This window comes from Chaetura pelagica, unplaced genomic scaffold, assembly GCF_000747805.2.
Source record: "Chaetura pelagica isolate M959 unplaced genomic scaffold, ChaPel_1.0 scaffold69, whole genome shotgun sequence".
In the NCBI taxonomy this organism is placed as follows: Eukaryota; Metazoa; Chordata; class Aves; order Apodiformes; family Apodidae; genus Chaetura; species Chaetura pelagica.
The window spans coordinates 2,129,403-2,150,636 of NW_009970724.1; the positions used below are offsets into that span (position 1 = coordinate 2,129,403).

General features: G+C 38.5%; 1 protein-coding gene across 7 annotated transcripts in view; it reads right to left on the reverse strand.

The window, feature by feature from the left end:
* Window positions 1–21,234, reverse strand: part of ST3GAL3 (ST3 beta-galactoside alpha-2,3-sialyltransferase 3) — a 181,209-nt gene that overhangs the window by 117,036 nt on the left and 42,939 nt on the right. For all 7 annotated transcript variants that reach the window (XM_010006570.1, XM_010006569.1, XM_010006575.1 and 4 more), the window contains one exon: window positions 13,626–13,668. In XM_010006570.1, the coding sequence (XP_010004872.1) occupies window positions 13,626–13,668 (43 nt within the window). The remainder of the gene's footprint in view (window positions 1–13,625; window positions 13,669–21,234) is intronic.

Below are 21,234 nucleotides of genomic sequence, written 5' to 3' on the forward strand. Positions count from 1 at the left end.
CACTGAGAACAGCAGCAGCCTTCACCTGTATAGTACCCAATTCCCAGGCACAAAGAACAGTAAGGGACTGAAAAAATGTACTTGCACATCTGACTTTTTAAGTTGAGTCATGATCACCATGTAATTTTGCCTGGTAGAATCTCCTTGAGTGCAAGACACTATGGAAAATTGTGCCAATGCACCCTCCTCTTGGTAAGCAGCTGGAGCTCCATGTTCATCAGGAACACAGTGTGGGTTTGGAAACACATTTAAGAAGCTCTGATTGCAGCTCTGTTAGATGCTCCAAACTTTGGCTCAAGGAATCACGCAACCTGATCATGTGATACTTACTATTATTCTAGTTCCAGCTGAAGAAAAACTAAACAGTGAGGAGATAGAAAGAGGAAGAAAATGCTAACAATGAAAGAGACAGGAAATGCATCTGTCACACTATAACCAGCTAAATAGATGTAAATATTTTCAAATGTTGCTTCAGTATATAAGCAAATTCCTCAAGGAAGTTGCATGACTGAATAGGAGAAAAGATGGTCCAAATCCCTTTTTCTAAAAAGACATGATGCATGCTAAAAAAAATGTCCTGTTCTGCTTCTCCACCAAGAATTGTGGCTTCTCGTGAAATTAATTTCTTAACAACGAAGATAATCAACACATACTTTAATGTATTTATTTGGACAACTCAAGAACACCAGCTGAAGAAGATTAGGTTACATCCAACTGGCGCAGGAAAACCAAGTTTTAAAGGAATTCCACCTCCACAGCCGAGTGACAACGCAACACAAAGTCAATGCTGCCCTTCGGGAAATTCAAGTTGGGCAGAGTGACGCTGACAGCGGAAATCCACTAACACTGGCAATACCATTCACACTCTGTGACATGTCATCTTTGCACAAAAGTGCTGAAGAGGTTTCCATCCACAAAATAGGCAGGAGAATCCTACCTTCCTCACTAAATTCCATTCCTGGTCTTTGACATACCAAGAGGGGGAGAAAAAAGATTACATAAATAAAAAAATAATAATTAAAACCCCCCAAATATTCTTATCCTGGAATTAGACCATTAGACAGAAGGAATTTCTTATTAGTCTCAACAGTACCAAATGTATAAACATCTTAAAAATACAAGATAAGAATATAAGTGATTTGTGCATCAGAAACATCTGTATCACTGTATTGTCTCTCATATCTCACTGAATACAACCACCCTCCCTGGAGTTTCTCAATTAATAATCTTTCATCAACTCCTAAAAAAGTGTTGGGATCCTTGTGGACAACTTGTTTGTTTTAAATAAGTAAATAAAGAAACTAAATGCTGAGTTTATAAAACCAGATTTATCTGCATCCTTTGAATCCAAGAAAAGTCCAGGGCACATTTTGTAGTGACTTCATGTGCATACTCCTCCAAGTACTGAGTAATATCCCTGATATCCTCGTCTTCCTTGGTTTATATAAACTTCCCCCTCTTTCCAAAATTTCTCTTTCTGCTACAGTTTACCTTTAAGACTAGTAGCACACAGAAAAATCAGAATTGTGTTCAAATCAACACAGATAAGAAGCAAAGAAAAGAGTCTATTTGAGGGTTCGTGTTTTTAAAGAAACATGGCAAGGAGAAAACAACTGGCTGAAATTCCATTTGTTAGACTAAACAAGAAGCATGAAATACAGAAATTTTATTTTCACAGAAGGCAGATGTTTACCAAATAAATCAAACAAATAAATAAACATAACTGCTCTGAGTTTTTTTATTATTTATTAAATTTTGGACAAAAACTTTTAATGATGAAGTAACTTGCTGACAATAAACAAAATTCCTGAATGTGAATTATTGGACTTACATCTATTCCAGTTTCCACAGATGCAAAATTACAGGTTACTATTCTCAGTAATAAGCATCATCATTCTGGTTTTACTGATAAGTGATGAAGATGACAGTTTTTTGAAGGTGGGACATGTTAGGACTCACTTAGTAGTCAATAAAAACTCTCTCAGCAGCCAACTTGGATTCCTACCTGAACTGCTTTCTGAAAGAGCTGTCTAAAGAATGTCTAAATAAACTCTATGTTCCCAAAGTCAGAAATGATAGTGCTCCCTAATATTAAAACATGTCATTCTCAAAACTTGTAAAAATTAAATGCTTTGATTCTATATTTAAATACCTCTCAAAACCTCACTGTTAGCACAATGGCTATTTTTGGCCAAACAAAAGAACGCAAGAAGGTAGATTGAAATGTCATAATTTTGTTGCTGTAACCCTTAAGTCTTCATCACCAACCCTCATCTGTTACATCTACAAACGGGCAGTGCTTTCTTTGGATTGGGAACAGTGTTTTTCTATTTGTAGTGTAATGAATCTAGCAGTGAAAGTTCAGCACAGACAATCCTAAACAGATGAGGATTAATAATTCAGCTCAATTAGAATCCAGGAATCTCCTGCTCAGACTAGCAGGAATCAGTCCATCTGAAAACAAAGGTACTTCCCTAAAGCCTACAGCTGTGGGGGAAAAAAATATCAGCTAAGAATTCCTGAATTATCATAGCTGAAATTAGTTTTTCATCTGTGGATACTGCAATTTAGTAGATTTGAGTGTTGAAATCCAGTGATTAGCAATTTTAAATGCCAAATGGGAAAATCAGTTACACTATGGTTTTAATCATCAAATCTTCCTTCTGAAAAATGTAGTTCATTTCACTGCAGAACACAGCCAGGCAACAGAACACTTCAGAGAAACTCACAAGGTTCAGCTAGATGTGGAAGCACAGCAGAATGCTGTAGAGAAGTCCAGTGATTTATTATTGACTATTTCCTATATCATTGGAACATCAACCAAAATTATCCTAAAGACAGTAAAACTCTGACAAAAGGAAGCATTTGTTTCATGTAATTTGCAGTTAATCAGTAGATTGCTTTATGTCAGTATGTTATAGAAGCCAGATGTAGAGATGGGATCAAAAGCTACTAAGAGGTATATCAGCATCCCTAACTTGGGAATACCAAAGCTCCCTCTTCTTGGAAGCTAGAGAACGACAGTGGAGGAGGTCTGCTTCACACTGGTGTGTTTTTCTCCTTCCCCAAACAATTTTAGAGAGCACTTTCAGACAAGACATTGGTGTAGGTGAATCTTTGGTCTGGCCTTTTTTATTTTCCCACAAAGGAAGTTCAGCCCTTTCTGTTGTAGTAGCAGAGCTATTGCACAGGCAACTGGCATCAGGCAAACCTTAGGGGGACAAATCCCACCTGGAAAAAATCTGTCTCAGCTACCTCATAAAAAAAAAGCAAAAAATCTTCAATAGGAACAGTTCACAACACCCTTCTTTTACACTTTCTTCAGTAACTTGGCAGAGGTAAGGATAATCAAGACTGCCCTTTAACCTTAACTTTGGAAGATGTGGACAGCCTGAGAAGGAATATCAACGTAACTCCTCTTAACCAAAGAGACAACTGTGGATATGGCAAGACCTTTAATTTTAATCCCCCCCCACCAGGCTGGACTGAAATTGAGAGGAAAAAACTACTGCTCAATGAATAAACTGCATTAGATGATACGTAGAGGTGACCTCAGAATTTGGAGTGTATTTTAACAGTGGTTTTACAAAATGTTGTTTATAGTCATGAGGCTCTAATTTTTTCCTCTCTTCTTTGTGAAGAAGTACTCCAAAAAACAGTCTTCACTGACCTATATTAGAGACAGCTGTAATGAATTCAAACTGACATTAATCTAACAAGTATCACACTGAAATCTTAAGAAGAGGAAGGCTATATATTGTGAGGAACATGTTTCCTCCAGGAACCTTGCTGTAAATACAGAATGTAACTCTGACCTGGAGGAACCCTTGCAGATACTGTGACTAAACATGCACTCATGAAGCTAACAAAAATCCAAACTGCTTTAGGGTAAATAATTAAGAATACCCAGCACTGTTAATAGTAAGAACAGCTGCAGAGCCACCCAGATCAAAAACCTCTCCTGTTTACTCCACACATTGTTCTAGTCAATCTTATTCTCCTAAGATAACTCCTTTTTTTCCCCTCACTTCAAAGAGCAGCTGCTTGTCTGAAAAGGCCATCAACCAACATCCAAACTGCTATATGTAACCATGATGAGTCAGAGAATAAAGTTGGTTGCAAAGAACTGTGACTAGCCCAATCAGTCAGACCTTTCTTCATCTTATATCATGCTCTTAACTTCACTGAACATCAGACCTGCCTCAGAAGAAGGTTATTTGTGGCTCTCCAGAAGAGTATATGCTGAAATGGTTTTCTAAGATTTTTGGTCTACAGGCCAAAGGAGACTTCGTGGTTGAGCACTGAAATAGGTTTCATTTTTCAACAAGACAAATCCTACCCTCACCTCCTGGATAATTCATCAAAACAGCAAATCTTCACAAAAATCACCTGTGCCTGGTTTCCATGATGATAACACACAGCTTTGAATGTGGTACAGATCAGAGTCCTCAACTCAGTCAAATGACACACCCACCTTTGGGGATTTCTGACTTTACAATGTATTAAAGAGGATGCAAAGGAGCAGGAGGAAGGCACTCAATGTTTTGTAGCTGCTCACATTTTTCAGGTCTTCAGATTAGTCCTTTGAAAGAGCCAGGGAGAAGATAATTCTAAATAGGAATTTAAAAGTCTGAAATCAAACAGAAGTATTCAAACACATTCAATATGCAAATAAAAAACATTTTGCTTGTTGGCTTTTCAGTTTATCCTTCTTTAACAAGCTAGAACAGATTGCATGCCAGACAAGGAAGAAACAGCACATATATGTTCTTTCAGTTTTCTGCCCCTCCCTTTTTGCGAGATTCTTGTTGCTAAGTACAGCACTGGGGCTGCAGCTAGTGTCAGGAGTAGTATTTCTGCCTGGTTTACATTTCTGCTGAGGAAGAAACACATGACCTTATGTGTAACATATGAGTACAAAGTATTTCATAAAAGTTTGTTTTAATAGTATGATTTTCTCAAACGCATCTAGAGAAAAACTCATCTGAGCCTCACAATTTAATCCAAACATCCATAACCTCAAAAAACATGTTACAGCAATAATTGCTACACAACTCCTCAACATGGCACAGGAGACACAGCTGTAAGAAACCCTTCTGCTGCCAAGTAGCCTTCTTTGTGTCCTGTTCATTGCACTGGGCACCACACACCACCTGCTCTCCCACTAGCCCTTGTCCAATTTGGGGTCCTTCATAGTACTTTTCCAGTGCAGATTTGAAAAGGATGTTAGCAATAACTTCATGCTTCCTCAAGGATAAAACATATTCTAAGTTTATCAACCTGATCCAAGATCAGTCCTAGAAGAAATTTAAACAGTAAAATAAAGCTATTTTTACAAAGCAAGACTTACAGTCAGGTTTCTAGTTGTACAAATGGGAAGGGAACACACCTCTAGATTCTATTTAACAGGGTTCCATCAGTGTCTCTCACCTAGAGTTCCTCTAGCCCATCATCTCTGTAGAAAGCTAAGGATCATGGCTTCACAGCATCCCACTAACTGGCAGGTCACCATCCTCTCTTGTGCTAGGCATTCCTTCTCAAGCACAGCAATAAGGTTTCCTGCTTCCTTTCAGCATAAACAAAATATTGTTTTCTCACATACTACATTATAATCACAGCTGTTCAAAGAATGTCTTGCTTTGACTGTCCTTCCCCAGCACACAAGAAATCTGTGTTTGTTCCACCAAACTCTTTCCTGCCCTGATGACCTACTATATATTCTTAAAATTTATGTATGGTGTTCTCAGCATATACAGACAGCAAAGCTTTGATGTATCTGGTCACATTACAGCAATGCAGAAGACAAATTCAGAGGCAGATGAAGTAGAGTAAGCTGTCTCTTCCCATACAACCCATTTAAAAAACCTCCTTACAGCCAACTACAGAAAAATATAAATGAGGAGCTGACAGCTAAGCTGTGTCCAGATATCATAGCAAGAGTGTTCTTCAGAGTAAGTGACATGTTTCGGAGACAGGATTGATAAACAGAGTATGTTCCCTTGCTGAAGTACATTTCAATTCCAGTCCAACCATCAGATGATGCTTCTCTAAAACAGTTCCAAGCAGAAACAAAAGGAAAATAGACTGCTCTTTGAAGGTGGAACAGCACTGGCCTACAAGACGACATCTATGGTGAAGCCAGGCAGGTGCAGAAGAGCAGATGCATGGTGATCACATATGTATGGGATTTCCAACAGAAGCAACTCTTGCATCAGTTTAATGATAAGCTCACAAATGCTTTGATTCAGGACAGGCAGCAACAAATCACCTGTCTCCACAACGTGTTCTGGAATTGCCCATCATGAAGCAAGTACCAAGAACACAATTATGAACATCAGTGTTTTAACATAAGTCCATATCAAAACCCATGATCCCACAGAATATCTAGTTCTTGCAGTAAACAGTGTAGTCAATTAGAGCTGGAATACGCCAATTCCTTTGATGGTCCTAATGCAGTATTTCTAGCCTCTTTAACTGAAATTTTGGGAATTACCCACACTTACATAGTCACATTCACTCAATTTCCATAAATTATTTAGACAGCAGGAAGTTCTTTGTAGGAGGATATTTGGTAACTAGAAACTTAACAAGTTTACCAGTGCAGAAGGTGGCCAAAACTAGTTTGTCCTTTTAAGTTTTAGAAAGGAAGCACATGAAGTGTGGCTCTTCTCTCTAGAAGGTAAAGCCCCATGTCATTTATGAGTTTATTAATAATCCCTAAATTTGGTTTTGCTACTAAAGTAAATTTACCTTTCTGTTAATGCAATAAGTGCAACATTTTTTTCTCAAACAAGTTACTAGAAACTTGTAACCTTAACTCCTCTTAAACCATATTCACCCCAGAAAAATAAACCAACAATTAATTAGGTTAATGCTACTGTGGTGAAGAACTACAAAGTGTTTCACCTTACAGATATGGCTAGCAAAAAGAATCGAGCCTTTTATTTATAGGCTTATTAGTGTATATACTACTAGTCTGGCTGGTTAGAAAAACACAAAACATGCAAACCCAGCCTCAAGAAGGAACATATCAAGAAATAAATCAATCTCATATACACCCGGCACTTCATGGACATTCACTTGAAGAACAGGCCCATGTAACAAAAAAATGTTTCCGATCTAATATGCATAGTATTTGGAACTATATGTATTACAATTAATTTTTTTTTTGTTGGTTGCCCATATTGGCCATTATGTTATTGTGCTCAGAATCAAAAATGAGCTGAAAAGCTTATGAGTCATTCCTTTTTGCTTCTAAAATATCTGTATATCAAACATCTGCCAAGAAGATGGAGAACCCCTAGTGCTTGAAGATTTATTACTCATCTCTTGCAGTCCAAAAAGTCCTCAGATACTTCTGAAGAAGTTCTTGCAAGAACATTTTCCAGACATACCAATGCTAAAGCACATAAACTTAGGTATCTGCTGTTGAATTTTTGTTGTTTATTTTTTTTGTCTCTAACAGAAAAAAATCCATGTATTTGTTGTACTCTTCTGCCTTCTCTCTAAATACATTATCACTCTTTTCCCTTACACTCTTGGTAAAACTGTTTTTCCATTAATGTTTCTTCTTTTTCTTATGAAAATGAACATGTTGGGTCAAACACTATAAAATTGCTCCAAACAATGCCTAGCCATTCATATTTTTTTCCTTTACATTCTTTTCCCACATGGTTTGGTTCATAATTACTTCCAGCTTCAGGAAACTGGCCCTTTTAAAAGTATCAAACGTAAGTTTTTTACTTTGTTTACACTTGACAAATCAAGTTCTATCTAAGAAGCCAGTAATTCTGAGTTCTACAGTCTTTATCTTCATTGACTGACACAGGAATCCCAAAGTTAGATAAGAGAGACTTAAGTGAGAAATCCTGATAACAATATCAAAGGCTCAAAATAAAAAAAAACCCAGAAATTATCTAAGAAGAGGAAAACAAAACAACACACACACAAGAAAGGGTGGGGGGAATGGCAGTTACATCCCACCCAAATGTGGGAGGTTTGATGAATGAACAACAAACAGCCCGGTAATTGAATCGCTGTGAATAGTTGGGTTTCATTTTCTTAAATAAAGTGCTCAATTAGTACAGATGGGAAGACATTAGGTAGAAGAACAAGAATTACAAGTCAAAGAAAAAATCTGAAATAAAAGAGAATAAATAACCAACTGCCAGGAAAATACCTATGTCATAAGGTATGCTAAGCCTTGAAAAAATGTTTCAGAAAAAGCACCAGTACTCTCTTGGCTGCCATGGGCAGAATTGCTCCATTCAGCCTGTGAGACACTCTTACTCCTGCACAGACAGGACAGGAGATCATTGGGACTTCCCCTCTGAGGATCTCAGAAATACAGAACGCCAAACGGGAAGGGAAATAGGGCACAAAGAAATCCCACAGCAGCAGACATGGGGCAAGTCCAGCATTCCAACACGTTTATTGCTTATTTTTACAGTGCTTAATAGCGAAGTACCACATATAGACACAAACTGTTCCAAAGCAACCTCCCACCCTAGAAACAAAATGAGGGGAAGGGGCTCTGTTTCAGTCCTCCATTATTAAAGCTCTCAAGTAAAGAAATCTCAACAAACAGAAGTAACTCAATCTGTGTTTCCCTAGCCTAAACTCCCTCCACTTTTACAGTCTTTTCAAACTCTAGATCAAGTTTCACTTGAGTTTGTAGGGTGAAGGTTGTTATTTCTGGTTTTTTTCCCCCCCCCCTCCTCAAAGACTTTATTTCTTTGTCTTTTCTTTTTACAGTGAAGTTTGAAATTATCACAAATATTAAAAAAAAATTCAGTGCACTTCCCAGATCTACACGATAATATTAGAAAAACATGTAAATAAAAGTTGCCACATGTTTAGCAAAGTACAGAGGCCATTGGAAGAAATATTCTTTTAATTAAGCATTGCCTAAAAATTCCCAAGTACTCAATATCAAAATATATCCCATATCTTGTATAAATACAGCATATTAACCATGTTGGTAGTATGTTATTGTGGTCAACTATACTGATCTCCTAGTCATTTTTCTAATTGAGAGAGGTAGCAATAGTTTTAGCCTTAAAATATAATAACTAAATAAAAATTGCTTTCTCTCTCAAGTTAACACATTACAATACCCACTATCTTTTTAAGTGAAAAATTATTCCAGGGAGTGGTTCTTCCCAAAAGCCAAACTCTGGGATGCTTCCTCCATCATTCAGCAGCTGAGATTTTAATATCCATAGTTTAGAGCTAAGTGTGGCAGCAGGTTAACAGATCCACTGTCACCCAAAGGGAACTTTTTTCTGGGTGTTGTTTAGAAGCATCAAATCATCAATCTAACTGCTAAAGTACTTTTGAAAATAGCTTTTCAAGGATGAGTTTGAACTGAGGACAGAAGAAGCAATCCGTAGCTTCCATCTTGCCAAGAAAATGGCATGTTGGTAGAGTAAGAAAAGCTGGTATAGAAGTATGAGGGCAACCATTGCAAGGGAAGAGGCCCAAGATCACACAGACTATTACAAAAAAGGAGCATTTCACATGCACAAGACAAGCCAATCTATGCTTGTAACATGCGAAGGTATAATCAAAGTAATCATTAAGGTGACTAAATCATGTACTCACAGAGTAGCAAGTGGCAGAATAAAGAATGACCATGCCACCTTCAGCTGGGCCCACTAAATATCATTAAGATGCAATCTATAAATAACTACATGCTCATAGCTGATCCTCCAGCAGATATTTCTTTTAATTCATTGCAAACAGATTCTAACTCATAGAATGATTCTGAATTTGTAGTGAATGAGCCTCTTGTTTCTAGGACCTGGCCAGCCTCAAAGAACTACTACAATATAAATATTTAATAATAATAAAAGCATGCAACCCTTTGCCAAGCACAGATGTTGGAAAGTGACAGGAAATCTTGGCATTTGGTGGCACCAAGTAATCCATTGGCTGAGTCACTCACATGATAGATGATCGTAAATTCTTCAGGAACTACTGGCCCCTCCAAGAATTAAGACCTGTGAATTGTATCCTGTATTTTGTACAAGTAATTTTCTCTACACAACTGGTCAAAGTTGGATTTTATTCTTAAAGGCTTAAATATGGTAGATGGTTCTGCTGCTTGGAAAACCTATCTACCTGGAAGAAATCGATGCAACTGGCCTGTATTTGTACTTTGGGCATATTTTGATATTCTAATTTTGATAATGAAGTGATGGTTGGTATAAGCATAACTAAAATTAAACTCCTCTTGCAACAGATCTTTTACACTAATTTGGTCCTGAGGAGCCTCACATCTTGTTCTGACCAAGGTAACAACTAATTAATAAACTCAGTTGCCTGTACCTATAGATGTACTCAGCTTTCCATTCATCCTGTATTTCACTAACAATCCCTACCTGGATACCATCCTGCTTTTTAAAAAGGCAAAAGGCTTCTCAAAGAAGAGCTAGCCTAAGCGCAGGCAGCAGAGAGGAAGCATCTTCCTTCTTGATATTCTCCTTTCTAACAAGCTCAGAAGAACAAGACATCTCATCAGAACCAGTCATTTCCATGAAGCATCTGTGAAGTATCTTTGAAACTTGACATTCCCTTCCAGATGAGATTCGTGGCCAGACCAGCCTCCCTAATGCTGTAAGGCACACAGCAGACGTGCAGCTCTCACAGAAAAAACTTCTCCAGTACTTCTGAGCAAATCTGGTTTCCTTCCCACTTCTGTGAAGTCAAAGAGAACTAGCAAACAGAACTCCTGCATTACTGTAACCACAACATGACATATTACATGTGAATAACGTGCCCTGGGTATCTACAGGGGAGAGGACACTAAAACCACAATAAATGGAAAAAAAAAAAAAAAGGTAAAGGCAAATGGACGCATTACTATTTATTCATGCAAAAAACTTCCCTTTGCATAATTCAGTTTCAAATGCAAGTCAGAGTATTTAAGCTTTACTGCAGATCTACCTTTGTGGAAAGTGTTAAGTCCTCCAGGTTGTTAGTTTAAATTATATCAACTAACACTGACAGGGACAGACTTTGAATAAATGGAAGATTAAAGAAGAGAGAAAACTAAGTGTTGCCCCAAGTTCTTCAAGTCACACAAGACTCTCACATGCTGTGAATTAAGTGAACCCTATAAAGTTATGGTCTGTAGCAAAATTCCACCAGAGTGATTATATCACAACAACAGAAGCAATTAAATGATTTCTGCCAATAAAGTCATCAGTGCAGAACATATTATCCCTTTTAACTCTAAACAAGCTTTTTTTAGCTAGAAAGTGCTTCTACAACACTATCATCTTGATTAAGAGTTGCATAAAGCATTTCTAACCACCAAGTTCCACTGACTTCACAGTCTGTACTTAAAAACACATTCGGAACCCTGACCACACATGATGAACTTGTGAAACAGCAGCAAATTCCTCTCGGCTGTCACCCATTTTCCCTTCAAAATTTATTTAGTATGTTTCATTGTATTTTCATTTTTTGCCTGGATCCCTGTTGAAAAAAACCCCAAATAAATCAGAATAATTCAACCTGGAAGGGAACTCTGCAGGTTATCAGGTCCATTCTCCATCCTTAAAGCAGGGTCAGTTTTACTTCCACAGGAGAAAGGCACACACAAATAACAACCACCACAAACAAAAACCCCCAACCTAAACCCAAGGAAGGAATTAAACTTAAAAAGTTATTTCACCTATGGAATAGTGCTTGTTTTCTTTGCACCTTAATCTAACCTCATAATATCTCTTTTAATAATGATGATTTTATGACAAGCCTTTCCAGAAGCTAATTTAATCTGATTCGCTTTGAAATCAAACATGCACATTTAGGGGGTTCTATAAATATATATTTTTAAGTAAATAACAAAGCCTTTTTTTAATCAAAAAGAAGGGAGAAATTTTACCTTGGGAACATTTTAATTTAAAAATGTTAGGGTTTTGGAAGGCCTCCAGCAGGTAAAAACTTCACTTGGCCTCATACTAAAGTGTAAGAAGGAACAGGCTCAGTCTCAGAGAGCTGTAATTGAAGTAGATAAATCAGTAGAGAAAAAAAAAAGATGCAATGGTGGCTTGAGGGGAAGGAACTCAATGGGACTTGCTAAAAGCAATAAAGATAAAGAGTGAACACAGGAGGAAGAATAGGAAGAGCAAGACTGAAGCAGTGGTTTGGACACAGCATGGACTAGTATCCAAAGCTGGTATGACAGTCAATGGGCACGCTTAATAAATCAGGCATGACAAAACATGTAAAGTAGTCTGGAAAAAAAAAACCCAAATCACACAACTTAAAAACTTGAAAATAAGTTTTCCCTTACCAACACCAAGACATTGATTCAGAGGTTACATGCCCACTTGGCAAGACTGATCTCTTTACTTTGACTTCTACATGTATAAATTGAACGGAATGCATTATCTCACCCCACAGTGTTGTAAGGATACATGTGCTATTGTCTCTAAATCACAAGGATGTTCCAATACAATAAAGAAAATTGGTAACTCTGCAAACAGCATGGGTCCAGGACAGCATGCAACAAAACCCACACAGAATCTACACTAAATTAGACCAGAAGGAAATCTTCAGCACCTATATTCCTGCAGTAAATGCCATCCTTCCTGCACACGGAATGACATACAGAGCCTTCACAAAACCAAACAAAATCCCCACAGTATTCCTTTTTTCTCATACATGCCCTTTCTTCTACAGCACCTTCTTTTGCCATACCAGTTACTACAGCTGAGTTTAGGTACTCAGCTTCTTCTGTAAAAGAAGCTCCTATCTAGAGACTCATTTCCTGCAAAATGACAAGGATTTTATTTCATTATGGGAGCTCCCAAGCTGCTCAGCCAGACTAAAGTCAAAACTTTAATTTTATACCCTGTAAGCACAATGAAGCTTTCTAAACATTCAGGATATTTTTTATATTAACATGATACATTGTACAAGAGATGCATCCTCAAGTCATTCAAAACCAATAGATTGCTTCAGTGCCTTTTTAAGTAGTAGAAGTTTTTTACTAGTCTTTTTGCTCCCAATATCAACATTTGCACAGGCTGCTGACCTCAGAAACAGAGCCGCTAGTGACGCCTAGTGTTTAAGAAGCTCAGTCTCGGTTTGACTGATTCGTGTCAAAAAGCATGATGAGTATCACCCTTCAGCACTTTGTTGTTCTTCTGCAAATGGTCACGGGTTTGTGTTGAGGTTCTTTCCACTCCATTTACAAAACAAAACCAAAAAAAAAAGTAATACCCGTTTTTTAAGAAATATAAACTTGTAAGCATCCCAGTAAACTGCAGATACACATCCCTCCTGTTCCCTATGTTTGATAACATTTTCCCTCATTTGGAAGATTATTTTCAGATATGTAGAGCAGAGTGACAGGACTGATAGTCATGGCTTCAGGTGGACATTTATAGCCTCTTGATCAGTCATTATGGAATTAATGGAACGAACCACAATCCAAGCCAGTCAGCAAAGCTTAGTGTAAGGAAAGAAGTCATAATTGCCAGGTTGCTGCCGGACTTGGCAGTCCCAGGTAGAAACATATAGTTCAGTGAGTCAGCTGCACAGGTGACATAAAAGTTGTAAACAACAGAAATCTGTAACTACAGAGAAAAGAAGAGTCCTACAATTCTACTTACAATTTTGAGTCCAGGTTCAGGAGAAAGCCCAGTTTGTCATACTCTGGAAAACAAAAGCAAGGGACACAATATCATAAAAACTGCAGGTTTCTCCTCTGCAAAAGGCACCAAAAACCAAACAGCAGAAGGTCCTTATGGAAAGGCAATAATTATTTCTAGTTGAAAATAGCTATAACAATTTCCCGTCACTAGCAGCTGTTACCACAAATTATCATTACTTCAAGGTATTAACAAATTAACATTTCTGAGTCTCCAGGAAACACTTTATAAATCACTAGAATTAGCCAAGATATCCGTAGTCATAAACACAAAGCACTACTGAAACCATGCCTGCAGTGATATACAAAGCTTTCCTGCCAGCAGTAGAAAACAGTTTGCCAGCAGTTTGCATGAACACTCCTTCTAGGTCCTGATGTGGTGGGGCTTAAAAAAATTTCTTTATTCCTTGTGCATTGCAACCTACATCTTCATAATCAAGCAGCCCATCTTCAAGAGAAAGTCACTGATGTTTGCTAACATGTCTTCAATTTCAGGTGACATTCTTCAATAGGAAACTGCAAAGTCACAGTTTATGCCACAAAGAGGAAACAGCTACAGAAATAAAGTTACCAGTCAGAACATCTGCAACTCCTGTCTACAATAAGCTTTGCATTCAGTATCTTTGAATACATCGTGATCTCATAAATCAAATACATCATACAAAAAAACAAAAACTATAAGAATTCATATGAGATACACAAGAACAACTAAAAGGTGTAGTGTTCTTCTTGTGTTGGAGTCTCCTCACACTGTGCACTACTGGGTCTCTCTACCACATGTTAAAAAAGCAATACAAAGAATTTAAGTCCTCCAGAACTTAATAACCAGGATGTATTAAAGGAAACAAGAAAAAAAAAATAAAATTAATCCCAAAGCCTTTCTAAAAGAGCTCAGTGGGAACAGAGAATTTTGCTTTTCTTATGAAACATCACCAGAATTTCTGCTGCAGTAGTTTACCTAACGAGATCACAAGCTCTTCATGCCACCACTTACCAGCAGAACAGGAAAGCCTAAACTTGTGCCTAAGACAAAAAAATTGCACCAGCTAAGTCAGTGCAAACTGAGCCACTGATTTCAATCCCATTAAGATTTAATTTCCAAGCCAAGGGAAGAATTATGTTTGACATAACTTAGGAAACAGATGTTGCAGAATGCGTGTGCACTTGATATTGGCACATACTATCTGTTCTTTGCCAGCATCCGTGTGCCACTCACCACCCCCGTAGTACTCGATGTGAGAAATGCACCTGTGCATCTCTCCTCTGCTTTCCATATACTGACAGGTGTGTTTCCTCCCAGTTTATTCCTCCTACAAGAAATTATTTCCTGTCCAACCTTTCCTCCCCCGCAAGTAGGATCATGCATAGGAAGGTATCCAGTCGGGAAAAATATGCCTTCAATTTTTATTAACCCTTAATCCTTCCAAAACCAACACCCATACTGAGCAAACAGTAATAGAGTTTTATTATTTTATTTAGTAGTATATTTATTTATTTATACACATCTACAGCCACTGGCCAGCCTGTCATCAACCTTATCCCATTCAAGTTAGAATCATAGAATCATAGAATCATAGAATCTTAGGGGCTGGAAGGGACCTCGAGAGATCATCTAGTCCAACCCCCCTGCCAGAGCAGGGTCACCTAGAGTACATCACACAGGAACTCATCCAAGTGGGTTTTGAATGTCTCCAGTGAGGGAGACTCCACAACCTCCCTGGGCAGTCTGTTCCAGTGCTCTGTCACTCTTACAGTAAAAAAATTTTTTCGGATATTCACCTTGAACCTCCTATGCTCCAATTTACACCCATTACCCCTTGTCCTATCACTGGTCATCACTGAGAAAAGCCTAACTCCATCCCCCTGACACTCACCCCTTACATATTTGTAAACATTGATGAGGTCACCCCTCAGTCTCCTTTTCTCCAAGCTAAAGAGACCCAGCTCCCTCAGCCTTTCCTCATAAGGGAGATGTTCCACTCCCCTAATCATCTTCGTAGCTCTGCGCTGGACTCTTTCGAGCAGTTCCCTGTCCTTTTTGAACTGGGGGGCCCAGAACTGGACACAATACTCCAGATGTGGCCTCACCAATGCAGAATAGAGGGGGAGGAGAACCTCTCTTGACCTACTAACCACACCCTTTCTAATACACCCCAGGATGCCATTGGCCTTCTTGGCCACAAGGGCACATTGCTGGCTCATGGTCATCCTCCTGTCTACCAGGACCCCCAGGTCTCTTTCACCTACACTACTCTCCAGCAGTTCAGCCCCCAACCTGTACTGGGACATGGTGTTGTTCTTCCCCAAATGTAAAACTCTGCACTTCCCCTTGTTGAATTTCATCATGTTTCTCCCCGCCCAACTCTCCAACCTATCTAAGTCTCTCTGAATGGCAGCACAGCCTTCTGGTGTGTCAGCCACTCCTCCCAGTTAGCATTCCTTTCTTCTCAATAGGAAATATAAGAAGAGGAAATTCAGTAAGAAACACATCACCCAGTAACTACAACATTCTGGGCTTCCTACTAAATCAGCACAAGTTTTGCAACCAAAGCATGAGAAAATACACACACTAAACACTAAGTGCCCCAAATGACACACCTGCATTGCAATGTTTCATAAGATTTACCTTCTGTTTGTCACACGGATGTCCCTTTCTCTAGATTAAAAGTGGTTATTTTTTAAGTTCACTGATGATTATGAAACTAAAAATGTCAACTAACTTGCAACAGACACTTTCCAAGAAATGTATGAGGCATAACAAAACAAAACAACGTTTTTGGTTTCCAGCTAGAAGAACAGGTGTGTTCCCTATTTCCAGTAGAATATAAATTATCCTTTCAGGCTGTAACATCAAACCAAAAGCATCTATGTTCCTTCCTCTCACTAGCTGCTGAAACATGTAAAACTACTGCAGGCAGAGAAATGCTGCCCTCAACATGGGCCATCTCATACTCACTGGGACTTCTGGAAGTCATAGCATTACTACTGGCTTGGAAATAAATCTCTAACCCATGTTGCACTCCCAAGAAAGACACTACTAGCCAGTAAATTATAGATTCAAAGTTAGCCTCCTTTTTAGCAAAAAACAGAGTCTTGTTACAGATTTCCAATGTCATTTAGCTGTATCACTACAAACACAGGGGGCAAAAGCCTCTGTGACACACAACAGTGCAGCGCACATGCTGACTGGAAGCAATCTGGATTCACAAAAGCCAGGTGAACCCCCAGATACCTGGAGAAAGCCAAGCACACATATGCCCAGCTGCAGAGGACAATCCTTGTTTGGAGTCATGTATTCAACTTAAAACACAGACCCACTAAATCAAAGACAAGTACAACTGAATCTAAAATACAGTATGGTCAGGGTGGCATGATTACAGAAAATGGATTGAGTGGGTCACGGCTCACTGATAGAGGAAAGAGCAATCCCATCCCTACCCTCCCTTGAAAATACTGGCTGCAAGAGCCTGCCTTGGCACTCATGTCACCCCTCTGTGCCCTAACCTACAGGTTGCTTTCACCTCCCATCAGACTTACTCACCAAGTCTATGAGCTGACACTAAAAAGAAAAATTATCCTCTTTTTCATGCAGTAGGATAAAGAAGTGTCAGAATATTAGAGAAAAAGGGAAAAAAACAGCTAGAGTGAACAAGGTAGAAATACTGCAGCATCTCCAAGGACAAGCCTGGACCATCTAGCCATGTTAACTATGGTTTGACATTGGCCCCTGCCAACACCATCACAATGACCCCCCATGAGGAGGTCTCTGCACTGAAACACAATTCAGAGCCACCAATGGGTGGCTGGAGAACTCACTTCTGTTCTTACCAGGTTGAACCAGCTCAGGCCATGACTGACACACCAGGCTTCAGACAAGGCATTTATATGGCTTTGTGGAACAGGTTGTGTTTTCTTTTAAGAAAAAATGAGTACAGGTAATACAGAACTTACTTTGCATCTACTAGAAGAACATTATGGAAGAATCTGAACAAGGCTTTACATTCTCAGCCCATAAGAGACTGAAAGGCCCATGAGGGATAAAAGGAACAGTATTAAAAGAGAGTAATGTAATCTAAGGACCACACACTCTCTTGTGCTAGGAAGCTACAGATCCCAGCTGACAATGTGGTACAGTAGTGTACAGAAGCACAGAAATGAATGAACATGGGAAATTAAGTTTTATCATGCCCCATAAGAACATGATGTCTTCTTTGGTCAGAAATGAAATACATTTCTAGGAAGACTGGAATTGAATAAGAATCTAATAACTGACAACAATTTCATAATAGAGCATGTAATTAGGATTATATTAATAGAAATACAGCCAAACATAGCAATTTCTATAAATGATACAAATCCTGTGCCAAATTCACTGCTGGCATGAGCATGGGAATTTCTCCCAAGTATCCAACAGAAATCCAGCTACCAGGCAAGTGAGAAATGCATTGTCTAATGTCTGCAAACTTCATACAGACCACCCAAAAAGCCATAAAGCACAGTGCAAAGTATCAATCAAGTTTTCAAATTGCATTTTCCATCTGTAGGCAATGTAGCCAACAAGCAAACGTGCACAATCTTCCCCTTATGCTACTAATCAGAAATCAACAATACAAGAATTAACTTGGCACATTGATTTTATCCTTCCAAACTACTCGTAAACTATTTCCCTGATGACTTGAGTACTATTCCTTGGAATCTAACTACTTGGAAGCACAATAAAAATAACTTTGACCACAGAAAATTAATTTAAACTTTTTTAAAAGATAGGTTATATGTAGCTCCAGTTCTATATTTAACTGATAATTGCAAGGACAGAAGGGAAAGGAGAATGTTCAATTTCAATTATTTTATTCTAAACATTTGTGTTTCTGAAAGAAATCCCTACAACACTCAGGAGACAGAAGTAGTCCTATCAAGAACAGATCAGACCACCCTGATAAATTTCATTCTGTTCAGTGCAGTTTGGTCTCTGTGGAACTGAGGCTGCAACTGAGCTAAGCTTTAGTCACTGTCCACATGCAGGATCTACATCTGTGGCAAAGGCCAGGTAAAATGACTTACCCTGCAATGAGAAAGGTCAAACACCTCACATTCACCTTAGGCTAAGAAAACACACATGGACAGTTACAAAAGTTGAGCTGATGCAAAGAAATTCTGCTACAACTCAAGAGACAAGAAAGAATTCATGAAAAAAAGTCATAAGCAATGGATCAATTCAAAAGGACAAAAGAAAGGTTTTCTTCCAGGGTTAAAAAAAACACCACTCAGGATTACTGAGCAACAGTGAAAGCACTGGACAAACAAGGACTTCATGTTGCATCCTTTAATTAGGATTTCATTAGGATTTTCAACTTTAACCTCTTCAGTGATGGAACCTAGTGATGAAAGCACTCTTTTCTGAGGCTATTTAAATAACTGCAAAAAAAATTAAGCCTGTAAAGCCAAGTTCAGAGTGGGTAGAGCTAAGGTCACCTGGGCTCCAGAGCCCTGTCCCTAAATTCTATGTTCCAGTTTCTTCCTCATGACCATCTACTCTTTTGCATGTAAGTTTAAGAGCTTTCTTTAACAGCCTTGAGAAAACTCCAGGCTGCCCATGTAACATCAGGGAGAATCCCAAGTGCACTGGCAAGATAAGACCCAGCCCTCAGTGCCTTTCCTTGCTCTATAAAAATGTGAAAAGAGCAGAACTGACATCTGTAAAGATAACAGCTTAATCATTGCAGCCCAGTGCTAGAAGCAGCCCTCGCTAATCTACACCTGCATAGAACTATTTGCCCACCTCACATTTCAACCACGTGTATTAAGAATAAAGTAAGTGTTCTTCAGGAACTTCTAATGTAGCCTCATTTGTGCTTCCTTTTTCTCTTGAGGCAAAAGAATTTCCTTGACAATGCTGCTCCTTCTACCTGGACTGCCTGTCCTAGAGAACTAGGACCAAGCAAGAAGTACAGAGAACATTTTGAGAGCTGCTGGTACAATATCTCCTTGTGAGGTGGGTTGGGTGGGGGTTTTTTTTTTGCTATTTTAGTCTCAAAAATAGACCGAATAACTTAAATATTTAAGAAAACGTCAAACTTGAAACATGCTCTTCCTTCCCTTCCCTCTAGAATACATTCGCCAAAATATTTTAGGCAATATTGGGCAATATTCTAAGCAGCAAAAAAAGGAGAACCACAGGCAGCAAAACTTGGAATTCTACATCCATTACAAATGTTTACAGACTGTGCAAACTGATCTAAAGACACCAATCCTGTTGCACCAAACGTAATGCTGTTTTCCAGATCCTGTACCCGATTAAAACTGCCATACTTAATGGAAATTGGTACACCAAGCACCACCAACATATCTGAAATACAAGACTGCAAGTTCAAAGCAGGGAAGGGGGAAACCTGCCTCCAGTCAGAAATTCTGCATGTCCTGGTGACACCTAAAGTCATGAGCTACAGCTTCGAATTTAGCAGCAAAAGGAAGTAATTTCCAGCTCTGTAACTTTGATTTTGCTGACTTCAGGTTTTTTTTGTCATCTCCGTAATTTCTGATTGAGGCCCCCAAAGACATCTGGCCCAGCTTTACAGCCAGCAGTACACCAGAGGGGTCTCCTTCATCAGACACTGCAGCTACATTATTCATCCCCCAGGCACAGAAAGTACAAATAAGCAATCACTTGCTGATAATGCTGTATGGGTCATCCATCAGGATGGTCTCTGCCTACTTGTCTTACCTCCAAAATAGGTACGGTTAAAAAAAAAAAATAAAATTCTAGCATGCTATATTTTTAAAGGCCCTGGTTACCTTAATGCAGACAATATAACTCCTTACAATTTTTTTTACTAATAAAACTACAGCAACTCCCAAGAGAAGAAAAGCAACTGACTGCTTGAACCTGAATTTATGAAAGACTCCAACAGTAAGATGAAAAATATCCTCCTATGAACTGCATATGCCCTTTGTCTTTTCCCAGGGAGTTATCTGTTTAAAGGCAGACTGCAGCCTTTGCTAAATAAACAGTTGTTTCATTTACTACCACATATCCACTTGGCTAATGGAGTTAATACTGCCCTATAGAATCTTCAACTTATTCTTTATTTCAGAAATTGTATCGTATTTCCTAATAAAAGTCAAGAACAATATTAACAAAACTGTAATCTATATTGGCTTTTAGAGACTTACAAGGTGCACTGATCTCATGCAGAGACGTGCCACATGATAGAGAAAAATCACATTAAAATATGTCTATTTCCAGGTATTTTTTAAGCCACTTCTTGGCATTTGCACTTCAATTCATTCACAGCTGTATTTTCAATCAGAGGAAGAGAGTGAAAGTAGGGAAGACAGATGATAACACTGAACATGCTGGCAAAGTCACCTAAGGACTATGCAACCAATACATGATAGTCATTGGCAAAGATTCAAGCAGCTCCCACAGCCTACAGCTCAAAGAAATAAAGAATCAAGTAGAACTTCATTAATCAAAAATGAAAAGGAAAAAAATTTTTGCAGAATACAACCACTAAAACCAGCAGAAAAAAACCAAAATTATAATCTTTCCCATTTATTTTCTACTTTGCAGG